This window comes from Pongo pygmaeus, chromosome 16 (genome assembly GCF_028885625.2).
Source record: "Pongo pygmaeus isolate AG05252 chromosome 16, NHGRI_mPonPyg2-v2.0_pri, whole genome shotgun sequence".
Taxonomy (NCBI): Eukaryota; Metazoa; Chordata; class Mammalia; order Primates; family Hominidae; genus Pongo; species Pongo pygmaeus.
Window position 1 is genome coordinate 45,093,241 of NC_072389.2, and position 25,886 is coordinate 45,119,126.

Consider the following 25,886-nt stretch of genomic DNA (forward strand, 5'->3'; position numbering starts at 1 on the left):
GGAGGATATAATGGATTAGATAGAGAGCTGTGGGTGCACTGTGAGTCCTACTTACCCAGGAAGGAAGGGTGGGGGTGCTCATCAAAGCCCTCAGGGCTGGTTAGGGGTTTTCAACAAACCCATGCAGACATTTGATTTGTGTCCCCTGCAACTGGGGTTCACCGTGAATTTGTGATTGTTTTCTGTTTGAGAAACCTGAAGAGCAAGAGATGGGCTGATAAGCTGCTCAAAGAAGAGGCTACAGTGGGCAGCCTGCACTCCCCGAACTTAAGGGGGCAAAGAATGCATGTGTCCTGTATAATGGGTATAGGCCAAGGTGTGAGAGCAATAGCATGGGGACATGTCAGGGCTTGTCCAAGAAAGTCATCTGCACAGGCAAACAGGCTTCAACAGAGAGGAGCTGGAAGTCCAGCAGCATTTGCAGGGAGCAAGGACAGAATATGAGAGGGCATCATCACCATCAAGGAAACAGGCAACAGCCCAGAGTATGAAGCCACTCACAACACCATCAGCATCGTGTAAGCCTATTCCTGCCCTTCCTACAACTCCCTCCTCCAGCCCCTACAACCACCAACCCCAGCCCAGCTGCAATCTTGGAGAGCCAAGCAAACTTGGCCAGAAGCTCAGAATGGAGGAGGAAGCAGACTAGACTCCTGTGTTCAACTTCAGGCTTCTCCCAGGCACCAGGCCTGCACTAGGGATTTTGTGGAGGAGAGAATTCTTTATTTTAAATCAAGGTTGGTGGTTTGCCTCTTTTATCAACGGACAGCAAATATTATGCACTAAATTGAGAGTGTTTTATGACTTAAGAATAACCAGAAAAGTTACAGGGTTGTCATGCTTTCATTCAAAAAGGTCATACAGACTGGGTGCAGTGGCTCACGCCTGTAATCCCAGCACTTTGGGAGACTAAGGCAGGAGGAGCACTTGAACCTTGGAGTTTGAGACTAGCTTAGGCAATATAGTGAGACCTCGTCTCTACAAAAAAAAAAAAAAAACTTTAAAAATTAGCTGATGTGGTGGCACACAACAGTGGGAGGATTGCTTGAGCACAAGAAGTTGAGGCTACAGTGAGCCAAGATCATGCCACTGCACTCCAGCCCGGGTGACAGTAAGACCCTGTCTCAAAAAAAATAAAGTCATATAAATGGAATTGAAATAAAAAGGAAAGAACCGTTGATAAACACAACAATTTGGATTAATCTCCCAAGAATTATATTGCATGAAAAACAACCAATCCCAAAAGGTTACATACCACAGTATTCCATTTCTATAACGTTCTTGAATTGGCAAAATTATGGAAATGTAGAACATGTTACTGGTTGCCAAGGGTGAAGGAGGGGATTGGGTGGGAGGGAAATGGGTGTGGCCATAACAATGCAACAGTTGGAATCCTTGTGGTGATGGAAATTTCAAGGGCAATATCCTGGTTGTTTTATTGTACCCACCTTACACACAAACTACACACACACAGGCACTGTTTGTTGCAAGATGCTACCACTGGGGGAAACTGGGTAAAGGATACAGGCATCTCTCTGTATTTGTTATTCCTTATAACTGTATGTGAATCTACAATTATCTCAAAGTAAAAAGTTCAATTTTAAAAAAGATGCTGCAGGTTTTGTGTGCACGAATGCAAGCAACAGTGATGACCAGCCTTTATTAAACTGATACACATTCTATCAGCAGAAGACGCTTTGTCTGACTTATTTGTAAAACCTACTGCATTTAGATGTGCAAAAAGCACGGTTTTCAACCTAATTTTTGCAGGCTTCTTTGGTTGCAGTCAAAATATTCTATCGTTTTCAGCCCTTTTTCCACAACCCCACTCCTACTACTGAGCCTTCCAGATAGATGGGTAGAAGGGGTGGTCCCCTAACAGTTGACAGAAATTCAAGGATGCCATTCTGATCCTACACACCTAGTAGCCACGTGTGTCAGCACAGGCAGCCAAATGTCATGTATAGCTCCCTGATGACAACACTGCCTCTCGGCCACTCTTCCATAGGAAGGGTCATGTCCCCAGGCTGCTTTTGGCCATACTTTTGACCTGTCTAAGACCCAAAGGCTCCAAAAGCTATAAGGACATCCCACACACGTTATGCTGCCTCGTTTAAAATACTGCCTGTCTTATGTCATAGGCTCATTCTTATTTAAATCAGGCGAAACCTTCTGCCCCTGTGGATTTCCTATCAAGAGACCTGTTGTCCCTCCAGATATCTGGCTTTTGTAAACACCACTTTCGTTCACTGGTCATGGCCATGTGTGTTTGAATCCTGGCTATGGATGAAATTCATGTTTATTTTCACAAGGCCCCTAAGTCTCATGCAAATCAAAATTAATCATCCTATTTAACTGTCCCCAAGCATTTAATTCAATCAATCACTATGTATTGAGCACCAACTATGCACCAGGCACTGTTCTAAATGTTGGGGACACAGCAGTGCATGAAATAAAGTCCCAGTTCTCAAGGTGCTGCATTCTAATGGAGCAGGGGAGAACACTACATGAACAAGATAATTTCTGGAGTTATAACTGCTACAGAGGGAATAAACAGACTGATGTGATAGAAGTGATTGGGGAAGACCCATTAGAGGTGACATTTGAGCTGCAATTTAAAGGATGGGTACAAGCCAGCCATGAGAAGCATCTAGGCATTCTAAGGCATCTAAGAACATTCTAAGGCAGAGAGAACAGCAAAGTCAATGGTCTTTTCAAGTATTAAGCTTGATGAGTTAAAGAAACGTAAAAATAGTTTAGAGGCTATTCAGGATCTCTCTGCTTTGCTCCTCTCCACCTTTCACCTCTTGCTCGGTGCCTTCTGCCTTTGCATTGTCTATTTAACTTGACAATGCCCACGTGATCTGGCCCAGACTCTTATCTGCATTTGGATGCCTGGGCTTTGTGCTAACAAAGCTCCGGCTCTCCCCTCCAAGCCCTGAGCTTGGATCAGCTGAGGACACTCATTTCACCCTCATAGGAGAGTCCTGTTTTGACAATCCTGAGAGCTAGCCACTAGCCATCTAAACCAGAAAACATGGAGCAGCTCATTTTCCCAACCATATACCTGCCATATCTCCAGTATTTCATCCACACCCCATAATTGACTGTAGCAAGGGCTGTGTTTCCAGAACTCACCCTTGGCCCTCCCTGCCTGCTGACTTCCCCAGAAGTTCTTATAAACATTCGGGAAAACTGAAACCGGTTTATGACCTAGAGGCTATTGAGTTCATCATCTTCTGGGAGGCTACATCGAAGAACAGTGCCAATATTTCCCTTTTCTAACACAGCTAGATTTTTTTTTTTGCCACTAGGTTTTTATGTTAATTAACTATCAGAAACTATTTATATATAAAAAGCTGTTGATTAAAAATAGATGTTTAGGCCGGGCATGGTGGCGTATGCCTGTAATCCCAGCTACTCAGGAGGCTGAGGCAGCAGAATCGCTCAAACCCGGGAGGCGGAGGTTGCAGTAAGCCGAGATCACGCCACTGCACTCCAGCCTAGGTGAAAGAGTGAGACCCTGTCTCAAAAACAAAAACAAAACAAAATTTAAAAAAATAGATGTTTAAATAAGAGAGAAAAAGAATCAGAGACTGTGTGCTGATTTGGGACAGTTGCCCCAGTATTTCCTGGTCCAGTAAAATCTCCCCTGGACCTCTGCCTCTGCACATCCATGAATCTTTGCCAATCCCACAGCTTCCAGCCTTCTTTACATCCCTGGGCTCTTGGAGCCTAAGCAAGACTTTCTCCTCCCAACTTCTTCCACTGGCAGGCTTTATGATCCTCCTCAGTGTCTGTGAGCATCTCTTCAGCTGCCAGGCCATCCCTAGCTCCTGCTCAATTCTCCAGGCTCTGGATTGCAGCTGCTGTTCTTCTGGGCATCTGATTTCCATTGCATCACGCCCTGCAGGGCTGTGAGAATGTGCTATTAAATGAGTCACTAACCCCCTGAACTTGTTCATGCAAATGTAGGATATGAATCGTACATCTGACTTATCTGCCAACAGTACAAAAATACTACATGTTATCAGTCAGGATATTTGTGTGACAGAAACCCAACTCAAACAAGTTTAAGCAATAAAGGAGATTTTCTTTTTTTTTTCTTTTTTTTTGTTCATGTAATTAGAAAACACAAGTGGTAGAATTAGGCTCAGGCCCTCCAGGGATACAAACAATATCATCAGGATTCATTCCCTCCCCCTACTCCCTGTGTCTATATCTCACCCTCACCTCTGCTTCTCTCTCTATCCTCATTCTCTCCTAAGCAGATACTCCTGGCTTCTATAATCCCTGCTTAGCAGCCCCTGTGGAAAAAGATGGCGCCTTTAGCAACATCTCTATATCAAGGACGTTGATTGATTTGATTGATCAAGCTTGGATCCTATGACCATTCCTGGTCTAATCCTCATGGACAAGGAAATAGGATACTGGGATCAGTAAAGCCTGAATCATGTGTTCACCCTTGTATCCCAGGGTGGGAGTAGGGCTATACAGAGTACTGTGAGGGGAAGTCATATTTTAAAAAACCACACAAATTATAAAGTGGCAGATACTGTAGTCTGGTTCACTCAATATTCCCTCTGTAATCTTTCAACCACCTGCTACCTTCTGCTACAAAGGCTGGAAAGTTTAAAACACCACTTTCCAGACAGGCTTGCAGTGAGGGTGCAGGCTTATGATTCAGGTTCTGCCCAACAGATGTTCCCAAGGAAAGTGGACGTGATTAATGTGGGGTTGGGGCTGGATGCAGAGCCATCAGATTCTTTCTGTAAGGTCAGGGAGATGATGGATACCTCTGGTTCTTCTGGACCAGCTGTGTCCTAGGGTTATGTGCCTACTTCCTCACATAATAGTTGGCACATGGCAACAGCTTCATGGTTTCTGCTAGAACAGTGAAATGACTGTACATATTTCTTAACTGCGTCCCTGCCTCTGTGGCATTAAGCTTGGTTCCCAGACCCTCTCATAAATTCTAAAGGCAACATAATACTTTGTAACAAATTTCTTTCTTCATACACTGGCTAGTTTGATACAGAAGTAAAACTAATGCCTTGTCCTGCTGCATTATGCAAGTGGGTGCACATTACACCCTACAGCCAGAAGAAAAACAAAACAAAACACTTGCAGCTGGAACCCCTTCCCTCTCCCAAAACAAAGACATATGTTTAAAAAGACTAAGGCCATTCTATCTATTTCTGGTTCTCAAAATAAATGAAATCTTGAGCCTCTTCTGTAAGCTACTGTTTTCCAATACAAACAACTTTGTTGTTTCACAAAGTTATTTCTCTTTTAATGCTGATATCTGAAGGGATGATACAATCTTTGAGGTTATAACACTCATGAAATAACTAGCTTTTTTTCACAACCAACATAATAACTGTAAATTTGGTAATCTTGAGGTTTTCTTTTAATTACCTGTTGTATATTTCATTTGGCAAGCTAGTCCTTTTAAAGCCTGAACTCCCTTGCAATCCATCTTCACAAGGAAACATTTTTCTTTAAATGCTTTTATAGCTGTGTCTTCTTTTGACAGGAGGATCTGTTGTCTGCAACTAAAAACGCTGATGAATACAGGAAGGGAATGTCACCAGTGGAAGTGCATGTGTTGTGGGAGAGCAATATTGTTAGGAGGAAGGGATGTGCTGAGAAAATAAGAACAGAAATGCCCCCTACATTGTTTCACAAGGTTATTATGATGACTGAATGAAATAATGTGTATTATGTTGTAAACTATAAATGTGTAAATGTAAGGCTAATGCAATACTCTTGGTTGGGAGTTACCACATTGGAGATAAGTTAAAGGTACCTAATTACACAGGAAGCATCGGTTTCAATTGGTAAAAACTTCAGCCGGGCATGGTGGCTCATCTCAGCACTTTGGGAGGCCGAGGCTGGTGATCACCTGAGGTCAGTAGTTTAAGACCAGCCTGACCAACGTGGTAAAACCCCATCTCTACTAAAAATACAAAATTAGCTGGGCCTGGTGGGGCTGAGGCAGGAGAATCACTTGAACCTGGGAGGGAGAGGTTGCAGTGAGCCGAGATCACGCCACTGTACTCCAGCCTGGGCAACAAGAGCAAACTGCATCTCAAAAAGAAAAAAAAGAAAAAAAAAAACCAACTTCATGATCACAGGCAAGCAACAGGCAGAAACAACAGGACAAAGACAGGAAGAAGTTTATACTGTACACCAAATTCAGCACAGTGACTAGTTCTGGAATAGACAAGATAGAAAAGGTTGAGGAGAGGAATAGGGGAGATTCAACTGTACCTGCAACATTTTATTTTTATAAAACAGCCGGGCTCAGTGGCTCACACATGTAATCCCAGCACTTTGGGAGGCCAAGGCAGATGGATCACCTAAGGTCAGTAGTTCGGGACCAGCCTGGCCAACATGGTGAAACCCCATCTCTACTAAAAATACAAAAATTAGCCAGGCGTGGTGGCATGCACCTGTAATACCAGCTACTCAGGAGACTGAGGCAGGAGAATCATTTGAATCCAGGAGGTGGAGGTTGCAGTTAGTCAAGGTCGTATCACTGCACTCCAGTCTGAGCAAGAGTGAGACTCTGTATCAAAAAAATAAAATAAATAAAATAAAATAATATAATATATGAAAGAAACATGACAAAATTTTAACATTTGTTATTTCTGAGTGGTAGATTTATAATAATTTGTTAATTTTTTTCTGTATTTTTTAAACTCTGCGAAAGAAAAAAAGTGAGTGAACCAGAAAGACTGGACAGGTTTCATGCTTTGCCCCTAACTCTGTAATTTTGTCCCTAAGGAGGAACTTTAATCAGAAAAAAATATAAAAAACAAAAAATAAATAAACAATTCCAAAACTGATAATAAACCATTGTTACAAACTTATTTAGTGCCAACATACCTAAACACTTGTGGCTTAATCTGAAAGTTTTTCAGTATCTAATTTATGGTGAAGCAAGTTTTCAGTACAGGCCAGAAATAACTGTTTCGTATATGATTCTTCCGAACGAAATGTGGCCACTGATCAAAATATCGCTCAGGTCAGTTTGAAGGCATTTCTCTGGAAATTGCTTGCAAATGCAAAAACAAAAGAAAACAATAGTAACAACAAATTTCCTCCTTGAGCAGGGGCATTCAAAAGTTTTCAGTAAGCGCCATGAAGAAATGTCTCCATATGTACTGCAGGGGGAGGATGCTTTCTAAAAAAACTGATACAATGATAAGTGAGAGGGTTCAGGGCTACATGCTTAGCTTATTGAGTTTTGGTCATGCCTTACAGTATGTTAAGGGAGGTTTTCTTTATACTTAGTTTCCTTTTGTCAATAATCCCTAGCTTCATGATACAATTTTAGTAGAATCAAAAGATCCATCCAACCCATTTCTCTCTCTTACCTCTCAAATATATGAAATGTTCAAATCATCCTTTATGCTTAAGATACCTTCTTTAAAAAAAAAAGTACCTTCAAAGATCACTATTTTAAAATACTTTAATACACTAACATCTGTTAACATCTGCATTTAACATGATTTATTTAGCCACCAGGAAGGAACAGCATACAGATACTGCTAACTTTGGAAGACAGAGGACAAGTCAGCAACTCAGAAGAAGGTCATTGGGCATCCAAAATGAACAAGAAAACCAGGTTTATGAGAAGAGATGCAATAAAAACTGAAAATGAGAGTTTATTTTTTAAGATAAAGTTTTCTTATTTTTTAGTTTTGCCTAGGGTAAATCCTTACAAAATTTTGCCTACAGCCACTCCTACCTTCCAGGCTAGGCAAAAATGCCTCTATGTTTTTGTGCTATATGACTAACAACAATCTTCCACCCAGCTAATGTGGAAACTCTCTGACAATAAAACTTTTCATGGCTAGGTGAAGTGGCTCACACCTGTAATCCCCACACTTTGGGAGGCTGAGGTGGGTGGATCACTTGAGCCCAGGAATTCCAGACCAGCCTGAGGACCATGGTGAAACCCCATCTCTACCAAGAAAAAAAAAAAAAAACTAGCCAGGTGTGGTGGCGTGTGCCTGTAGTCCCAGCTACTTGGAGGCCGAGGTAGAAGGATCACCCGAGCCTGAGAGGTTGAGGCTGCAATGAGCTTTGATCGCACCACTTCACTCCAGCCTGGGTGACAGAGTGAGACCCTGTCTCAAAAAAAAAAAAAAAAACGAAAAGAAAAGGAAAAAACCTTTCACAACAGTTCCCAGTCACTACAGAATCTAAATGGCTTGTTTAGATTTAGATTAAGTGACATATGCAGAAATTGTTTGGCAAACTCTAGGGACAAGAGACTTTGAGACTTGGACACCCCAGAGGAAAACATAGCTATGTTTCTTTGTTCCCATTTTGAGACAAATTTCCTCCTAGTCTACAAAATGTCACCAAATCAAACAAAAGTATATTCATTACAGAACCAGGGATATTTGGAGCTGTCTGGCAGTTCCTAAAAAGAATAGAGTTACCCTATGATATAGCAATTTCACTCCTAGGTATATACTCAAGAGAACTGAAAACATATGTCCACATAAAAACTTGTACATAAATATTCAGAGCAGCATTATTCATAATTGCCAAAAAGTAGAAACAACCCAAATGTCTATCAAACGAATGGATAAACAAAATGTAATATATCCATACAATGGAATATTATTCAGCAATAAAAAATAAAGTGCTAATATATGCTAAAACATGGATGAATCCTGAAAATATCATGCTAAGTGAAAAAAGCCAGTCACAAAAGACCACATATTGTGTGACAGATCTATGGAACAGGTAAATTTATAGAAACAGAAAGTAGGGCCAGGCCTGGTGGCTAACACCTATAATCCCAGCACTTCGGGAAACTGAGGTTGACGGATTGCTTGAGTCCAGGAGTTTGAGACCAACCTGGGCAACGTGGCAAAACTCCATCTCTACAAAAAATACAAAAATTAGCTGGGCATGGGGGCACATGCTTGTAGTCCCATATATTCAGAGGGCTGAGGCTGCAGAATCACTTGAGCCCAGGAAGTGGAGGTTGCAGTGAACTGAGATCATACCACTGTACTCCAGCCTGGGAGACAGAATAAGACCCTGTCTCAAAAAAAAAAGAAAGGAACTAAATGAGTGGTGATTGCCTACGGCTCAAGGTATTGAGGGGAAAAAGGCAGTGCTACTACCGAAGGATACATGGTTTCTTTATGGGATGATAAAAATCTTCTGGAATTCAATAGTAGTAGTGGTTGCACTACTTTTTGAATATGCTAAAAAACCATTGAGTTGGCCAGGCGTGGTGGCTCACGCCTGTAATCCCAGCACTTTGGGAGGCCAAGGCAGGCAGATCACAAGGTCAGGAGATCAAGACCATCCTGGCTAACACGGTGAAACCCTGTCTCTACTAAAAATACAAAACATTAGCCAGGCATGGTGGCAGGCACCTGTAGTCCCAGCTGCTCAGGAGGCTGAGGCAGGAGAATGGCGTGAACCTGGGAGGCGGAGCTCGCAGTGAGCTGAGATAGCGCCACTGCACTCCAGCCTGGGCAACAGAGTGAGATTCGGTCTCAAAAAACAAACAAACAAACAAAAACCACTGAGTTGTACTCTTTAATTGGATGGATTCTATATTGTATGAATTTTATCTCAATAAAGCTTTTTTTTAAATTTTCACCAGAGAATTTAATTTCCAGGAAGAATTCTATAATATAGACATCATATAGAAATAAAAGACAATGTGAGGCAATTTGATTCAATACATTAAGCTAGTAACTATTGACCCCACCACCTCCTGCCTCCTTAGGCATCAATTCAGGATATCTTATTCTTTTTTTTTTTTGAGAAGGAGTCTCACTCTGTCACCCAGGCTGGAGTACAGTGGCACGATCTCTGCTCACTGCAACCTCTGCCTCCTGGGTTCAAGCCATTCTCCTGCTTCAGCCTCCTGAATAGCTGAGATTATAGGCACCTACCACCATGCCCGGCTAATTTTTGTATTTTTTACTAGAGACAAAGTTTCACCATGTTGGCCAAGCTGGTCTCGAACACCTCAAGTGATCTGCCCACCTTGGCCTCCCAAAGTGCTGGGATTACAGGCATAAGCCACCACACCTGGCCCAGGATACCTTATTCTTAATGTAGTCTGCTAGGTTTTTAGGCATACAAAAGATAGAAACTCCATGTAGAAGTAAGGCTGTTGATATTATATTATTATTGGCAGTAAGTATTGTTAACTAAAAATGATCCTGAGTAATTATAAATTATAAGTGCAAACTAGTATTATAGTATTAACACATCTTCTATCAAACATTTAACTAAGGAACTCCAAGAATTATCCAGCTATTATCTGGTTAATTTCAAACAATATCAAAAGCACAAGTATACTTCTCTATCAAACAAGTACCATGAACCTTGCTGGTACCCCATATGATTTTGCTCAAAGACTATAAGCAAGCATGAGCAAAACTAGTGTCTATCCAACAGATGTGCTGAACAGATTTAACAAGTCAATTTCCCACCTTTCCCTTCAAATGAATACTTCAATAACCATCTCATGGAATCAAGCCACAGGCAAGTTGGATCTTTACTTGGGGTCATCAATTTCACATGCTCACTACAGACCATTCATAAGTGTATTAGTCTGCTCCAGCTGCTATAACAAAATACCAAAAGCTGGGTGGCTTTAAAAATAGACATTTCTTTCAGTTCTAGAGGTTAGGAAGTCTGAGATCAGAGTGCCAACGTGGTCAGGTTCTGGGGAGGGCCCTCTTCCTGGTTTGCAAACAGCTGCCTTCTGCCATATCCTGACATGGTGCAAAGAAAGAGAGGGCAAGCTCTCTAGTTCCTTCTTATAATGTTACTAATCCCATCTTGAGAACTCTATCCTCATACCTCATCTAAACCTAATTATTTCCCAAAGGTACTACCTCCTAATAACATGACATTGGGGGTTAGGGCTTCAACATATGAATTTGAGGGGGAATATAAACATTCAGTCTATAAAGGAAAGGGAATGTAGCTTAAGAATAAGAACCATACATTTTGCGGTCTAGCCAGACAAAGGAAAGCTGATTTCTCTATTTAAAAAATGTTAAAAATCAGCCGAGCACAGTGGCTCACTCCTGTAATCCCAGAACTTTGGCAGGATGAGGCGGACGGATCATCTGAGGTCAGGAGTTCAAGACCATCCTGGCCAACTTGGTGAAACCCCATCTCTACTAAAAATACAAAAAAAATTAGCTGGGCGTGGTGGCAGGCACCTGTAATCCCAGCTACTTGGGAGGCTGAGGCAGGGGGAATTGCTTGAACCCAGGAGGCAGAGGTTGCAGTGAGCCGAGATTGTGCCACTGCACGCCAGCCTGAGCGACAGAGCGAGACGCCATCTCAAAAAAATAATAATTAAAAAATAAATTGCAATGTAGGATACATACTTGTGGGTTATCGCCCACCATGTTAATTTTCTTTAAATAAAAGCAAACTCATTTATAAAAATCTCGTATACCTCTGATGATGATTGCCACAGATGACAGGCAACCTGTGTAGGAGGAGCTCAGAGGTAATAGGCTAGATCATAGCCACCAACCTTTTTCAAGTCAAAGCACCAGAGAGGAGCCCAGTTCTCTTGGTACTTAGATTGTGAATCTAAGGAGAAGGGGAAAAAGAGAAAGATCAGCTCTGAGGAGTTCAATCCACCGTTTCCAGTTCAATTGGAAACAGTGATTCCAGATCTTTTGGAGTCTTTGATTTCACACTCTCAACTACTAAAAGTGATTGGTGCCATTGAAGAAGAATCTAAATTATTTTACTCTATTTCAGCATCTACAACATACCTAAAGATATGCCAAGATGTTGTATAAAGAAGGCTGAGAAACACTAGTTTACACAAATCCCCAAAATACATATTATTTGAATAATATTATGTACAAGCCTTGTGTTCATTTTCAACACAGCAAATAATGTTTCTTCTGGTTGGAATATTACAGTTATTCCAAGTTCTTAGGGATTTTTCCTAATACAAGACACTAAAATAGTTTTCAAAAAGAGGTACGAGACACCAGTAGTACAAATGAATTATTTTCACATAATAAGGGGCCTCTGGAAATCCCAATAAAAAGAAGTCTATTTAGAGAATATAAAAAGTATATTTAAATTTGTTTCAAGAGAAAAAAATAAAGAAAAACTAATTTGTCTATGTTTGGGGGCAGAAGAAATAAGTAAACTAAAGTAAGTTACTTAATCAGTTATTTTTTCCAGGTACTATTCCATCCTCCCACAATTTACTTTTCAATCATACAGATTCCTTTTCTTTTATTCCTAATCTATTATTTTTCTCTATTTGGAGGCTTTATGAAATGTGCTTCCCAAGTTTTCTTGCCTTGCCTCTGACTGCACATGGCTTTGAAACTTAAGCTCTGAGCCTCAACAGACATCAGAATTCTAATGTACACAGATGTGTTTGAATGGGACAAGTCCTTAGAAAACAATGAATCAAGAATACCAGTAAGTAGGCAGGGCACCGTGGCTCACGCCTGTAATCCCAGCACTTTGGGAGGCTGCTGTGGGTTGAGCACCTGAGGTCAGGAGTTGGAGACCAGCCTGACCAACATGGTGAAACCCCATCTCTACTAAAAATACAAAAACTTAGCCAGGCGTGGTGGTGGGCACCTGTAATCCCAGCTACTCAGGAGGCTGAGGCAGGAGAATTACTTGAAGCCGGGAGGCGGAGGTTGCAGTGAGCCGAGCTGATATCCTGCCATTGCACTCCAGCCTGGGCAACAAGAGCGAAACTCCGTCTCAAAAAAAAAACAAAAACAAAAACAAAAACAAAAAACAATAAGTAACAAGTATACAGGGCAATGTTGTGATTGAACTTTTTTTTTTTTTTTGGAGACTCCACTCTGTTGCCCAGGCTGGAGTGCAGTGGTGAAATCTCAGCTCACTGCAACCTCCGTCTCCCGGGTTCTAGCTATTCTCCCGCCTCAGCCACCCAAGTGGCTGGGATTACAGGTGCATGCCACCACATGTGGCTAATTTCTGTATTTTTAGTACAGTCGGGATTTCATCATGTTGGCCAGGCTGGTCTCAAACTCCTGATCTCAAGCGATCTGCCCACCTTGGCCTCCCAAAGTGTTGGGATTACAGGTGTGAGCCACCACGCCAGGCCCAGCTGAACTTTTAAGGAAACCAGACATACTGTCCATATTTATGGGGTTTTTTCTGCATATAAAAAGGAGCAAATTGAATTCTCTTTTAAGAGGGTCCATGTAACGTGGAAGGGGTAATAGAAGACTCCCAGCTAGGCACGGTGGCTCAGCCTGTAATCCCAGCACTTTGGGAGGCCAAGGCAGGTGGATCATGAGGTCAGGAGTTCAAGACCAGCCTGGCCAACATGGTGAACCCCGTCTCTACTAAAAATACAAAAATTAGCCAGGCGTGGTGGTGGGCGCCTGTAATCCCAGCTACTCAGGGGGCTGAGGCAGGAGAATCGCTTGAACCCAGGAGGCAGAGGTTGCAGTGAGCGGAGATCATGCCATTGCACTCCAGCCTAGGCAACAAGAGTGAAACTATGTCTTAAAAAAAAAAAAAGACTCCTTAGCTCGTCAGGCACCATAGATCAAGAGGAAATCAGTTTGTCCTTTGGAGACATCTACTAAAGAAGGTTTTGCATGTCACTCACAAGTGCTATGTGGAGAAAAGCTGAAATAAGGACAGATTTATCTAGAAATTCCTGAATTCAATGCAAGCTACAAAAATGGAAAGGACATGGACAACAGAAGTAACATTCATTAAATGTTTACGATTTGCTATGTCTTTTACATACATGTCCTGTCTTCTATTTCAATAGTACTCAAATTTTTAGACTCAAACCATGAGAAAATTTCTCAGGAGAATTTCTTCTCCCAACACCACCTTTCTTCAGAGTTAAAGTTATCCATGGGGGAGGGAAAAAATATATATATATGTATGTATGAATGTATGTATGTATATGTATATTGGGGGAAAACCTGCAGAAATAAAAATACAGTCACTTCTACTACTTCTCCAATAACCCACACTTTAAGTGTGACAATACTCAGAATTTAACTCCCAATAACCTACAATGCATCATGAATACCTAAAGCATTTTGAACATAGGCTTTTGCTTTGCTAATGTGCATTTAACATCCCAGTCATAAAAACACATCTTAAAACACACACACACACACACACCTAGATATAGCAATACTAATATCTACTTCTGAAAATATCCTCGTGACAAAAAAATGGAAGAGACATACTATGATAGAGTAGAATGGAATGATGACAATTAGAGAAAGTATGAAGGGAAATTCCAAACATTTGAAATTCTTCTAAAAATAGTCTATTAAATGTCAGTTATCTTGGTTTCCATAGAAATTCACAAGTGTCTACAAAAAGTAACCTATTCCTACTTTGAAACTTTACGACTGTTCTTGCCAATAACATCACATCCTTATAAACGCCACATCGGGGACACAGGAAAGGAAGCCACATATATCCAAGTGGTATGCAATATGTTCAATAGACCTTAATAGAAATGAATATTGCTTGTATCGTTTAACGTTTGAAGACGAGCGATAAAGACTATTATCATTTAAGAGTAGTGAGAAGTACAGGTAATTCTCACACTAGTAGGCTAATATTTTACTAGCCACTCATTTCAATTCGTTGATCTTTTCTTCCCTGAATAAGTATACCTAAATCTGGGATGTGTGTGTGTGTGTGTTTTATCCTACCTTTATTCTGTACCTTAAACAACACATAGATGGGGAAGTAGAGTGGGTTTTGTTTTGTTTTTTTAAAATCATCTACAGGCGACATATAGTTTAACTTCACAGGGTTGTTTACCAGCAGGTCGGTGTTCCGAAGAAGCACGCAGTAAAACATGCACAAAATAAGGGTCTATCAAAATAATTGTATATATTATTATTTCGAGATATATATGGAAAGACGGGATAGCAAAACATCTTTAACAGAATGGGTAACATTCCGTTCAATCATCAGTAACAAATTCCCACAGAATCTTTATTCCTCGCTATTTGTAAACGAAAGCTGAAGCCAGCCGGGCACCCAGGAGCATTCCGCCAGGGCCATCTGAGGAGGGGGACCGCCGCCTGGATCCCGCTCCATCCTCGGGCCACGAGAAAGCCCTATTTGAACTCTTCTGCTCCCGCGTGGGGGCTGGAGTCCACCATCCCTGCTTAACTACACTGCAGCTACCCGGGATCCTTAAGCTTCCTTCAACTCTCTACACTTTGCCAGGCACCCGAAACCCACGGCGGCTGGGCGGCCCTGCTCCCGGCTCTCCGAGCCTGTACCCTCGGGGAGGCCCGGGCCGGAGGCGCCCTGCGGGAGGCTTACCAAGCAGCGAGCCTATGAAGATGACGACCTGCACGGTGGTGGTGAACTGGCGGTACAGCTGCGCCTCGCCGAACTCCCCGAGCGCGCTGCGGTTCACACCCGCAGCCTCCGCGCCGGACGCGTTGTGCGGCTCGCTGGCATTTGGAGAGATCCAGCTCCCGTTATGTCCCATGGCGAGGCTGGGACTCCGGCTCCGCGCGCCGCCCGCCTCGGAGCCCCGCGCGGAGCCGCTCCTCCTCCGGGTGAGGAGGGACGCGCGGGCGCCTGACGGAGTCCTGGAGAAGCCGGGGCTTCTCCCCTCAAGTCTCCACATCGCCAACCCCGGCGCCCGGGAGGCGGGGAGGGAGGGAGGCGCGGCTGCGCCCCATGCCCACTCCCTCCTGGATCCCAGTCAGCAGCCACAAGAAGACGGCACGGTCAGAGCCCGCCGAGCGTCGTCCGTCCCTCCTCCAGGGTGGTCAGCGTGGCCCAGCCCACTCGACAGGAATGGAAACACAGAAGGAGGCGTTCGATGGGCGCTCTGCGCTCCCGCTGCCTCCTTCAACCGCGAGTCCTCCGCCCCCCGAGGGCTAGGGCATCCCTCTCCAGTCCCCTCGGGCTGACGCACTCGACCCCTCTCCTTAGCGGGAGGAGAACGTTTGGCCGAAGCTATTTTTCAGTCCTGTTGGCTTCGAGGCTGGATGGCGATGTGAAGCCAACGAAATGCCCACGCCGAGTGGCCGGAGCCACGAGGGGACCCCCGAGTGCCCGACAGCGCCCATGGCTTGGGTGGAAAGCCCTGAGTGTCCCCAGCAGCCTGGCCCTGCGCCCGGCCGCCTGCCAAGACGCCCGTGCTGGGTCCTGCTTCCCAGCCCCTCATTGGGGGCTCCGACCTCCTGCCTCAGCACCGGCGGCGGGGACCCCGTTCCGCAGCGCCTTTTTGCCTCTGCATGGGTGGGAGCCCCCTTTCCTAGCCCCCTTCGGTCCCTCGGCCGCTAGAACAGAGCTTGACAGCCGGGCGGGGACGAGGGAGGACGCCCCCAGTGGGGCAGTGGCACCGTCTGCGCGGCCGCCGGACTCGGTGCACGCCTGGGACAGCCGGGGGCGCGCGGCTGGCGAGGATGGTCACGTGGCACGCGCGGCCCCGCCCCTCGCGCCCGGGCCGCCGCGGGGAGGGCGCCATCTTGGTCCCGCGGAGCGTGACTGTCTCGGCTGGAAGCGTGGGAGGCCGGAGGATCCGTGACTGGCTGTCGTGGACATGCTCGCTACACCTCCCGGGGCTTCGCTTCGTTTACTATTAACTGTCGTTACTCCTCTGTATCTCGTCAGCAGGGGCTGCCTGCGGTGTTAGAATTACACGTCCCTGCCACCTGGGCAGGGAGCCCAGTCTCCCGGCCCCTCAGTCAGGCCTTGGGTGTAGCTGGAGCATTTAAGAAAAATGAAATATAGGAACTCAGTGCATGGTTTCCTGGGCCTTTTTATTGAGTATCATTTCTAACATGTATACAATATAACCCAGGCCTAGTGGATTCCGGGACAGAAAATGCTGGGAGCTGGGATAGTCAAGTAAACAAGAAGAAATGGTAAAGAGATGCCAAGTGGGAGAGGAAACTACGGATGCAGAGAGAGGATCTGGGGTAAAGAGAAAAAAGATGCGTGGTCGACTTTATGGAAACTCGTTTCTTTTTAATAAGTGAGGTACATGGTAGAAGACTTTGACATGTTGATTATGGGACGGGGACCAAGGACAATAACTCAAGAATTGATTAAAACTACAGTTATTCCTTGGTTGCCCCAAGGATGATCCTGGTACAATATGGCTATTTCCTTTTCACTGGTAATCCTTATTTACTCTTGAAAGGGTAAAAATCCGTGTCTTGTACATATTTGGAGTTTCACAATACTTCACATAGTAATCTATGTGAGAATTATTTTAAACATTTTGGAGACCAAAAAGGGGAGAGAGAAAGAGACGGAAAATTACTAATTACACTAATTGTATTTTACCCCCGAGAACGCCATTACCAGCGATTAACATTAGTTCCAGGAGTCCAAACATAGTTTTCAAGATAAAACCCCTTACGCTATAATCATTAGAAACCAAAAATTATAATAATTCACCAACATCCAGCATACTCATTTAGGAAGGGTTGAAGAATGTGTAAATAGAGTTGTTTGGTAACAGTTATAAAAATATCCCTTTACCCACCTTCACCCTCCATCCCGAATTCAAAACTAGTAACAGTTGGGATAAAGGTATAGAAAAGAATCAGTTTTGCAGGTGTAAAGAATGGAGAAAGCAAGAAACCACTCTCATGTTTTCATTCTGAAAAGATATCACTAAATTCTCTACAACCCCTCAATTGGTGTTAGGGTATGTGGTCAGTAGAATCAAGAAATAACCCAATCAGCTGAGATCACCATGATTCTCAGACTTGAGGAAGGATTGCCTCTCAAAAATGAAGGGCTAAGGACAGGAATAGAGTGGCACAATTCTTACTAGTTGTGTGCTGTATGAGTTTTTTTTAAGGATGAGTCAAAAGATCTTAAGATTTGTGATGTAAACGATTGGACACGATTTAAATATGTATTAAATGTCTATAGTAGTGTTTTTTATAACTGTCTGGTCATCTACCAGTGCACAACAAACCATAACAAATTTAGTGGCTTACAGCATAACTCCAGAAGTGTAGCTCAGCGTTGCTGCCTGGGTCTGGGATCTGAAGGCTTGTTCACTCGTATGTCTGGCAGTTGATGTTGGCTGTTGACTGGAAACTCAGCTGGAACATCTATATGTGGCCTCTCCGTGTGGCTGTTTGGCTTCCTCACAGCCTGGCAGCTATGCTCCCAATGTGAGCATCCCAAGAGACAAGAGTCCCAAGAGGACAAAGCAGAAGCTGCACTGATGTTTTTTTCTCTCTCTTTCTTTTTAGGTTAGCCAAGTGAAGCAGTGGGAGTGGAGAAGGAACAAAGAATCTGTAAAGTAGTTGTGATCAATTAGTTGTAAACACCACTGCACTCAGACTCAGACCAGCTTGCGTTGACTTTTATGACCTAATCTCAGAGGTTCCACTGTACTCTACTTGTTGAAGCAGCTACAAAAACACCACATTTAAGTAAAGGGGACACTAATTGGGAGGAGTGTTAGTCACATTATAAGCATGTGGAATGAGAGATAGTAGAGATATTATTGCAGTCATTTAAGGAAAATATAATCTCCCATAATATTAATATCTATTTTCCTTTTGTAAAAAAAGAAAAATGTACCATTTCAGGCTGAGCATGTTGGCTCACGCCTGTAATCATAGCATTTTGGGAGGCTGAGGCTGGTGGATCACCTGAGGTCAGGAATTCGAGACCAGGCTGGCCAACATGGCGAAACCTCGTCTCTGCTAAAAATACAAAAATTAGCCGGGTGTGGTGGCGGTCACCTATAATCCCAGCTACTCATAAGGCTGAGGCAGGAGAATCGCTTGAACCCAGGGGCGGAGGTTGCAGTGAGCTGATACCACCACTGCACTCCAGCCTGGGTGACAGAGTGAAACTCCATCTCAAAAAAACAAAACAAAAACTGAAATGTACCATTTCAGATATTTTTTCTGAAATTAAACCTGAAAAGGTCAAAAAACACATAAATTAAGTCCATTTCAGTTACTTACCATGTACAGGTATTGTCTAAGTCTATAGAAGTTCAGACTATAGTAGTTCAAAATACCTTATACGGGGCAGCTTATAAAAAAGTTTATTTCTCATAGTTCTGAAGGCTGGGAAGTCCGGGTTCAAGTTTCTGGCAGATTCAGTGCCTGTCGAGGGACTGCTTTTTGATTCACAGATAGTGTCTTCTAGCTGTCTCCTCATGTGGTAGAAGGGTGCCTTTTTATTAGTACTCCTAGTTTTATTTATTTTATTTTATTTTTTAGAGACAGGGGTTTTACTATGTTGCCCAGGCTAGCCTCAAACTCCTGCGCTTGAGCGATCCTCCCACCTCAGCCTCCCAAGTAGTTGGGACTACAGGCACACGTTAAAACACCTGGTTCCTAGTAGTGCTTCTTTTATAAAGGCACTAATCTCATCTATGGCACCAGATCCCTCGTGACCTAATTACCTCTCAAAGATCCCATCCCTTAATACCATCATATTGGTGATGAGGTTTCAATACATGAATTTGGGGGGCTGGGGACACAAACATTGAGACCACAGTAGGTGTTAACGTTGATATGAGCTGGTAAGTGATAACACCTGGCAGCAATCAGATACACAGCCATAGGTGAAGGCAGGTGATTAGAATTACCAGCCAACACGTTTATGTGCTAGCTAATTTTTATTCAAAACTTTCTGAAGCTACATTCAAAGCAGTTAATGGGAAATGGAGTAAAAAAATAGGCAACCTCTCACTCTAGGTAATGCTGTTAAAAGTAATTTTTCCTCCCAGTCCTCTCCTGTAATGAATAGTATAAGAAGGTATCCTCCCAACGTAGAGGCACCTTGTGTTTCCAAAGTTTTAATTAGTTGTCATGATAGTTTTATGTGTCTATTTGACTGGGTTAAGGGATGCCCAAATAGGTAGTAAAACATTATTTCTGGGTGTATCTGTGAAGGTGTTTCTGGATAAGATTAACATTTGAATGGGTAGACTGAGTAGAGCAGACTGTCCTCCCCCATGTGGGTGGGCCTTATCCAAATGGTTGAAGGCCAAAATAGAACAAAAAAGCTGAGTGGAGAGGATTTCCTCTGCCTGACTACCTTCGAACTGGGACGGTGGCTGTTTCCTGCCTTTGGACTTGAACTGAAACATCAGCTCTTCCAGAGTCTTGAGCCTCCTGGCTTTTGAACTGAAACAACAGTAATGGCTTTCCTGGTTCTAAGGCATTTGGACTTGGACTAGAACTACACCATCAGTTCCCCTGGGTCTCCAGCTTGCCAGTCTCCAGTTTGCCAACTGCAGATGTTGGGACTTGTCAGCCTCCATAACTCCATGAACCAATTTTTTGTAATAAATCTCTTTCTATATGTCTATTTATTCTGTTGGTTCTGTTTCTCTGGAGAACCCTAAAGCCATAGGTAATTTTTAAAAAAAAAAACTCTTTCCTTCTCTGTTTTTCTCTTATACTTTTGTGGTGTAGTGATAGGCCAAATCACATAGGTGCTAATAAATACTTTTCCAACAAGTACTTAACCTTGTTTAGGTGGTAATCACTTGTCTTACCTTTGGGTTCAGAAGAATTCCCAATTCCAACTTTCTTAGATATTTATTGAAGAGCAGCAGGAGGGTTGGGTGGGGGGAAGAAGAGATGGAATAGGATTTAGGATCATTGCAAAGACCGAGGTAGTTGGGGAACATAAAGGTTTTATGTTGCCTTTCTTCTTCCTCCTTATCATTGAAGGTCTCCTCCTCCCTCCTGCTCCCCATCACACACCCTCATATGCCCCCATGTGGCCTCTTACTAAACAGGGAGAGAAGAGAAGAGCTGGAGAAATGGAAGTATTTTGTATTGGAAAGCCCAAGCAGCAGCATGCTGAGGAATGAGGAGTTTTTATGGCCCCTGGCTACCCATCTGGAATAAGCAGTTCTATTTCCAAATGGCTATTTCTATGCCAATGTAAAAAGACATAGATAATGCAGATTATTGTGTAGACATTACTAATAGTCAACAATATCTCGTTTTCCTCTTCTTCCAGGCATACTGAAGACTGTATTTCTCAGCTGCCTTTGCAGGTAGGCAGGGTCATGTGACTAATAAAATGTGAGCAAAAGTGATGAGTCACTTGTGGGCTGAGGCAGTGAAAAGTTGTTTGTGATTCTCAAATCTCTCTTCTGTTCTGCCATTGCAGTTGTGGAAGGAGCTTTATGTTGAAATGGAAGAGCCAAAAGATTGAAGTAGTCTATGTCTCAGTCACCATATGGGAGGGCAAATGCCCTGGAGAACCACCCAGACACACAACAAGTTTGTATGAATAAGAAATAAAACTTTGTTGTATAAGTAATCATGATTTTTGGAGTTGCTTATTATCACAGCATAACCCAGCCTATTCTGGCAGACATTGTTATGAAAATTGGGGCCTGCATATTTAGGAGAGCACAGATTGTATTTCTGGGGAATGGAAGGTTTTAAGTCAGGACTTTAAAAATATTCTGTGTTTATTAGTAGTGGCAAAAAGGATATCCTAGGTCCTTGTAAAATGAAAGTGGTAGCTGATAATAGAGCCTCTGGGCATCTTTGAATTAAACTATTGGGCTTTTCACGTCAAAAAAAGCATATTGGTCTCTGATAAACTTACATTGTTGAAACAGGTTTTTGGAGAGTACTTAAGCTTGGGGTAGGCAATAACCCATTTCTCTTTTCCTGGAGACCTAGATTGTCTCTTTACACAGATTTCTACTAACGCTCTCAAGATAAAGAACCTAATATGGAGAGATAAGGGAGTATGAATGTTGATGTCAGTTGTACCTCTTGAATATTTTGTTGTTGTTGTTGTTGTTGTTATTGGTTTTAATGGTTAAAATATCTTTTCTCACGATGAGGAAGAAAATAGAGAAGACAAAACAATGTAGCAGCATTCACGGTAAGAGGCTAAGGATGACAACCAGAAAGAGAAAAGAGAGAAAGAGGAAGAGAGATGGAGAGAGAGAGAAGCTGATGTTGAAGTTAAACAAAATTCTGAAAGGGGCATTTTTTAAAAATGAGAGACATGTGGGCTGAACAATAGAGAAGCCCTTTCCTGCTGAGGGGCCGGAGCCAGGGGCTCCTAGGTGTAGTGTGGGGGCGCCAGGCCCTGACATGGCCACTGGGTAGAGGACAGCACCTGAAATGGGGGCAGGCAGTGGGGCCGGGGCCCTGGGCCTTGGGCTCCATGCTCCAGAGCCCCAGGCTGCGGCTGACATCCTTTGAGTCTGGCACCAGGGCCTAGTTGAGGGTCCCCAGCAGTTCTCGGAGCTACAGAGGCAGGGGATCTTGATGTCTTCGATGGGGTAACTTACAGTCATTGGTAGTCTCCTCGTTGGTGCTGATGGGCTGCTTCAAGTAGATGACTATCTTCTCGAAGATAGAACCATTTAAGATAGAACCATTCCAATCATGTTCAAGTAACACTGGGCAGTTACTTGTAAGATAGAACCATTCCAATCATGTTCAAGTAACACTGGGCAGTTACTTGACCTCTCTAAACTCAGTTTTCTCCTCTACCAGAGATAAAGATGCCTATTTTGCACGGCTGTTTTGAGGACGACAAAATATTGAATCAATAACAATCTCTGACAGTGATACATTATAGGCCATCAATAATGGGTAACTATATAAGATCAATTCCTGTTTGTTGATGTTTAAAGAAATCAAATATCAAAAAGGGGAAAAGTCACCATCTAAGATTTTAAAAAATTCTCTCTATAGATTTAAATAAAATACAAGCTTTATATTTCAAAAATGAAAAAAAATCACTTTTTTGCAATTAACAAAGGACAGAGTGGCTTTGGGGGAATTTTGACTTGAAGATTTAGAAGTCTAGAATTTAACCTTTACATCATTGGGCTAAATATGTTTACTTTTTATGGTTCTTAGTTTTGGGCATGTTAAATTACCATCCAAAGCAATTATCTGTTTAAAAGATAATAAGACAGCCCTTCATGTATTCCAAATTATCCCAGTATGTGGATTGGGAAACGGTTTTCTACTTGTATGAATCTATGAATATATCTCCTAATGCAGTTTCCCAGGAAAATGGCATTAGAAGGTATATCAGGAGTTTCTAGTAGTCCTTATACCTACAGACTTCCTGTTAAATTCATCAAGAATATCTGGGAAGGGGGAACTTGAATATTCCTTCCCTCCCTCTCCAGGAAGCCTCAATAGTCACATACACACAGACACACACACATAGTGATCATAAAGCAAACAGACTAACTTTTAATTTTATTTTATTTCATTTTATCTGAGACAGAGTCTTGCTCTGTCACTCAGGCTGGAGTGCAGTGGTGTAATCACAGCTCACTGCAGCCTCGACCTCCTGGGCTTAAGTGATCCTCCCACTTCAACCTCCCAAGTAGCTGGGACTACAGGTGCATGCCACCATGCCTGGCTAATTTTTATCTTTTTTGTAGAGACAAGTTTTTGCCATGCTGCCCAGGCTGGTCTGGAACTCCTGGGCTCAAGCAACCCACTTACCTTGGCCTCCCAGAGTGCTGGGACTATAGGTGTGAGAAACTGTGCCTGGCCCAGACTAATTTTTTTGAGACAGAGTCTTGCTCTGTTGCCCAGGCTGGAGTGCAGTGGTGCAATCTCGACTCACTGCAAGTTCCGCCTCCCAGGTTCACGCCATTCTCCCACCTCAGCCTCCCAAGTAGCTGGGACTACAGGGGCCCGCCACCATGCCTGGCTAAGTTTTTGTTTTTGTATTTTTAGTAGAGACGGGGTTTCTATTAGCCATGATGGTCTCGATCTCCTGACCTCGTGATAAGCCCGCCTCAGCCTCCCAAAGTGCTGGGATTATAGGCGTGAGCCACCACACCCAGCCGGCCCAGACTAATTTTTAATAGCAAATATGTCAAACTAAGATATCCATGAGTATTATCACCTTCAAAGGAGTCACCTTGGGAAGGTATTTAGCTGCTGAAGATTATCATGATTTCTCAGCACCTTTTTAGGACTTCTCTTTTATAATTAATTTTGGAAGCTGATACATTTTTTCCTGTATCACTTATCATAATAAATATGTCCTTTAAGAATAAATTGGATTTATTTTAGAAAGCCAAAAGTTATCTAAGACCAATTCTGGTGAATTAAGTGACTAAGGTAGTAATATTCTTTAGTAAAAGATGGAATACGGATATAAAATACTATGACTCATAGTCTGACTTGGAAGTAATGACATGGCTGTGGAATAAAGGTATATACTTATTCCAAAATTTAAAGGGCAAGACTCATTCGGGTACATAAATATGTAAATGCACACAAACACCCACAAAGTAATGCAGAAGTCACTAACAATTTTTATTTCAGACTTTCTCGAGCAGGAGGAACAGTGTTGCCGCTCTGCTCCTGGCTGCCAAGTCACAGCATGCTGCAAGAACAAGTGCCTTCACCTCCCGGAAGGGGAAACGGGTTGGCTGGAAAAGTATTCAAAGAAGTAATGGCTGGAAACTTCCTATATTTGGCAAAAATCATAAGCCTAGAGATTCAAGAAGTTAAGCAAATTCTAAACAGAATAAGCCCAATGAAATTTATGACAAGATACGTCATAGTCAAACTTCTGAAAACTCAGACATAGAAAACTATCTTGAGGGCTGGGTGCGGTGGCTCACGCCTGTAATCCCAGCACTTTGGGAGGCCAAGGTGGGGGGATTGCCTGAGCTCTGAAGTTTGAGACCAGCCTGGGCAACACGGTGAAACCCTGTCTCTACTAAAATACAAAAAAAAAATTAGCCAGGTGGGGCAGCGTGCGCCTGTTGTCCCAGGTACTCAGGAGACTGAGGCAGGAGAATTGCTTGAACCCGGGAGGCAGAGGTTGCAGTAAGCCGAGATCACACCACTGCACTCCAGCCTGCACCACTGCACTGCAGCCTGGGCAACAGAGCGAGACTCCGTCTCAAAAAAACAAAAACAAAAACAAAACAAAACAACAACAAAAAAAACTACCTTGAAAGTAGCCAAAGAGGAGTGCCACATTACCTTTTGTGGGAAAACAATGTGAATGATAACAGATTTCTCACTGAAACCATGTAGGTCAGAGAGAAATGGCACACTTTTCAAGTACTGAAAGAAAATAACTGTTGGCCCAGAATTCTATATTCAATGAAAATATCCTTCAAGAATGAAGGGGAAAGGGATTGTAGTTTTAAAATTTGGGAAACAGTGACCAAAATCCGAGAGCTTCTCTTTGGAACGTCAAGGGCAAGCAGCAAGACCGGGAGATGTAGTTTGGGGGAGCAAGGAGGACATATCGGATTAGAGACTCTTCTTTGGAAGACTGATCTAAAGGTTTAGGAAGTACTTGGAGAATAAGGAAATGTTGGGGTGTCCTGATGAGTTGGTTTGTGAACCCCAAGTATACAAAGACATTCTTATGAGGCAGAATGTCTCAAGGACTTAGAGATTATCTCCCAGGAGCCAGTCAAGGGCCAATCTTTTCTTTGAAATATATGGAGTTTATACATCCCAAGCCTGCTTAGTTAACCCTGTATTGCACATACAGCAACCAAATGCAATGCGTGGACCTTGTTTGAATTTTGATTCAAACAAACCACTGTAAACAAAACAAAACAAAACAAAAAACCTTTTCCTTTTTTCATTTAACAGTTTATTAAGGTACAATAGACATATAACACATTGCATATATTTAAATTGTACAGTTTGATAAGTTTTGATATATGCATATACTTGTGACATGATCACCACAATCAAAATAATGAATGTATACAGACATCAGTCCCAAGGTTTCTTCTTGTTCTTCTTTATTCCCTCCACCTGGCTCTTCTATGTCCTCCCTATCCCCACGCAACCACGTATCTTCTTTCTGTTACCAAATTTGTATTTTTCAGAATTTTATATAAATGGAATTATGTAGTGTGT

At 42.8% G+C, this 25,886-nt stretch overlaps 1 protein-coding gene and 1 long non-coding RNA gene across 6 annotated transcripts in view; one reads left to right on the top strand and one right to left on the bottom strand.

The window, feature by feature from the left end:
- Positions 1–16,419, bottom strand: part of GPR176 (G protein-coupled receptor 176) — a 119,630-nt gene extending 103,211 nt beyond the window's left edge. The window contains exons 1-3 of one of the 5 annotated variants that reach the window (XM_063652576.1): positions 6,892–7,062; positions 6,456–6,571; positions 5,419–5,555 (exon numbers count right to left, since the gene is read on the bottom strand). In XM_063652576.1, the coding sequence (XP_063508646.1) occupies positions 5,419–5,479 (61 nt within the window). In that variant the 5' untranslated portion in view covers positions 5,480–5,555; positions 6,456–6,571; positions 6,892–7,062. Of the gene's footprint in view, positions 1–5,418; positions 5,565–6,273; positions 8,958–15,345 lie in introns of those variants that run through there. The other 4 variants (XM_063652579.1, XM_063652577.1, XM_063652580.1 and 1 more) reach the window with 4 other exon arrangements.
- Positions 16,420–18,257: 1,838 nt separating this feature from the next.
- LOC129014010 (uncharacterized) lies at positions 18,258–25,886 on the top strand. The gene is made up of 3 exons (XR_008494099.2): positions 18,258–21,040; positions 21,157–22,610; positions 24,318–25,886. It is a non-coding gene; the product is annotated as an uncharacterized LOC129014010 (long non-coding RNA).